The sequence below is a fragment of the Acanthamoeba castellanii genome, assembly GCF_000313135.1.
Source record: "Acanthamoeba castellanii str. Neff unplaced genomic scaffold scf7180000084774, whole genome shotgun sequence".
Lineage (NCBI taxonomy): Eukaryota > Discosea > Longamoebia > Acanthamoebidae > Acanthamoeba > Acanthamoeba castellanii.
Genome location: NW_004457384.1, coordinates 253,005 through 254,451, shown reverse-complemented (window position 1 = coordinate 254,451; position 1,447 = coordinate 253,005). Strand labels below are relative to the sequence as shown.

The 1,447-nt window shown below is 60.1% G+C and overlaps 2 protein-coding genes across 2 annotated transcripts; one reads left to right on the top strand and one right to left on the bottom strand.

Annotated features, from left to right (window-relative positions):
* Positions 1-170: 170 nt before the first annotated feature.
* On the top strand, positions 171-740 carry ACA1_277020 (uncharacterized protein; the record flags this gene model as incomplete). Its single annotated transcript, XM_004337420.1, is given in 4 exon segments — positions 171-217; positions 232-248; positions 374-509; positions 635-740. Coding segments are annotated over 4 exon segments (306 nt in total), but the record flags the coding sequence as incomplete, so codon positions are not given.
* A 350-nt stretch (positions 741-1,090) lies between these two features.
* ACA1_277010 (uncharacterized protein) lies at positions 1,091-1,318 on the bottom strand (the record flags this gene model as incomplete). Its single annotated transcript, XM_004337419.1, has 1 exon — positions 1,091-1,318. The coding sequence occupies one exon, from the start codon at positions 1,316-1,318 to the stop codon at positions 1,091-1,093; it is 228 nt and encodes a 75-aa protein (XP_004337467.1).
* Positions 1,319-1,447: the final 129 nt, after the last annotated feature.

The window sequence follows — 1,447 nt, the reverse complement described above, 5'->3', positions numbered from 1 at the left end:
CTGCTGGAGGCCGTCCAGCGGCTGCCACTGCCGCGACCCGGGAGCGCAGAGGCGCTGGAGGTAACAACGCCAGAGAGATGCGTGACGCTGAGTGTGTGGAAGGTGGTCGAGTGATGTACCCTTCTCTCCCCCATTTCTCTCTCTCTTTCCTCCGTGGTCCCAGCTCCAGGCTGAGGCTCGGGCGCAAGAATCGCGCCGCCAAGGGCCTTGTGGCGCGGTGATTCTAAACAGCCGCATCCGGCCTTATGGTGCTCCATTCTCTTCCAAAACAAACGGGAAAACACAGGACACTCGCCACACGCCACGCACGACACGCACGACACGCACGACACACATGGCATGTTCGTCCGTTTCACAACTGGTGCCTGCGCAGACCAATCGGTTTTGGTGCTCGTGGCTCTGGGCGTTCTGCGCAAGGATTCAACGTTTGTCATGACCACCACGTCCGACCAAACGGCGTCTGACCCGGTGACATTTTCCAGCATCACCGACATCCACGACTGCGAGAGGTTCGCATTCTGCGCGTGTGCGTGTGTGTGCGTGTGCGGTGCGTGCGCGTATGCGTGCGCGGTGCGTGTGTGTGCGTGTCGTGTCCCTTCTGAGCTCTTCTTTGTTTGACGTCATCGCCGTCCAGGCCCTTTGCGCTGCCTGGGGAGGTGGTGCAACTCCGACTGAGCGCCCCCATATCACTGGCAGCCGACCTTGATGACTCCACCGGCTTCGCATTTGTTGAAAAATGATACGCCATTTCTTCTTACACTGTGACATAGAAATGGCACCGCACACAAGGGACTGCGGGCGTGGATGAGTTCACTCGCCGCGTGCCACGCCTTGGCTGTTGGATACGGCCATACTGCGCAGAAAGCACCGCTTCCCATCCGAACAGCGAAGTTAAGCTGCGCCAGGCGGTGTTAGTACTGGGGTGGGCGACCACCCGGGAATCCACCGTGCCGCATCCTTTTTACCCCTTGCTCGCTTTTTGCTGCGGACCACATCCTCATGACGGCCGTACGTATCCTTTTGCCGTGATCTCTCTGGCGCGCGCTGGAGGTGGGCTGTTGATTCTATGTTGGGCATTGGGCCATCAAGCTCAATTAATGGTACTGATCGATGACGAACCCGCCGTAGTGCCGCCTGACTGCGGCGAGGATGTTGGTCGGGGTGGGAGCCTCCCACGACGGCTCGACCAGGCGGTCGGGTGCCTTGACGCCCGGACGATTGTTGTCGTACGTGAACGCGTTCGTGCCGCAGTGGGGCCTGCACGCGTAGACGCCCAGAAACAGGAACCTGCGATGCGCCTTGTCCACCACGAACGCATACCTGTGCCACCAAAGCAACCATTACTTCCCACACACGACACACTGCACACGACACACAGCACACGATACAACACGACACACGGCGCGGTGACGAGGGTGAGCTCGAAGCGGTTGGGCTCGGCCGTGCC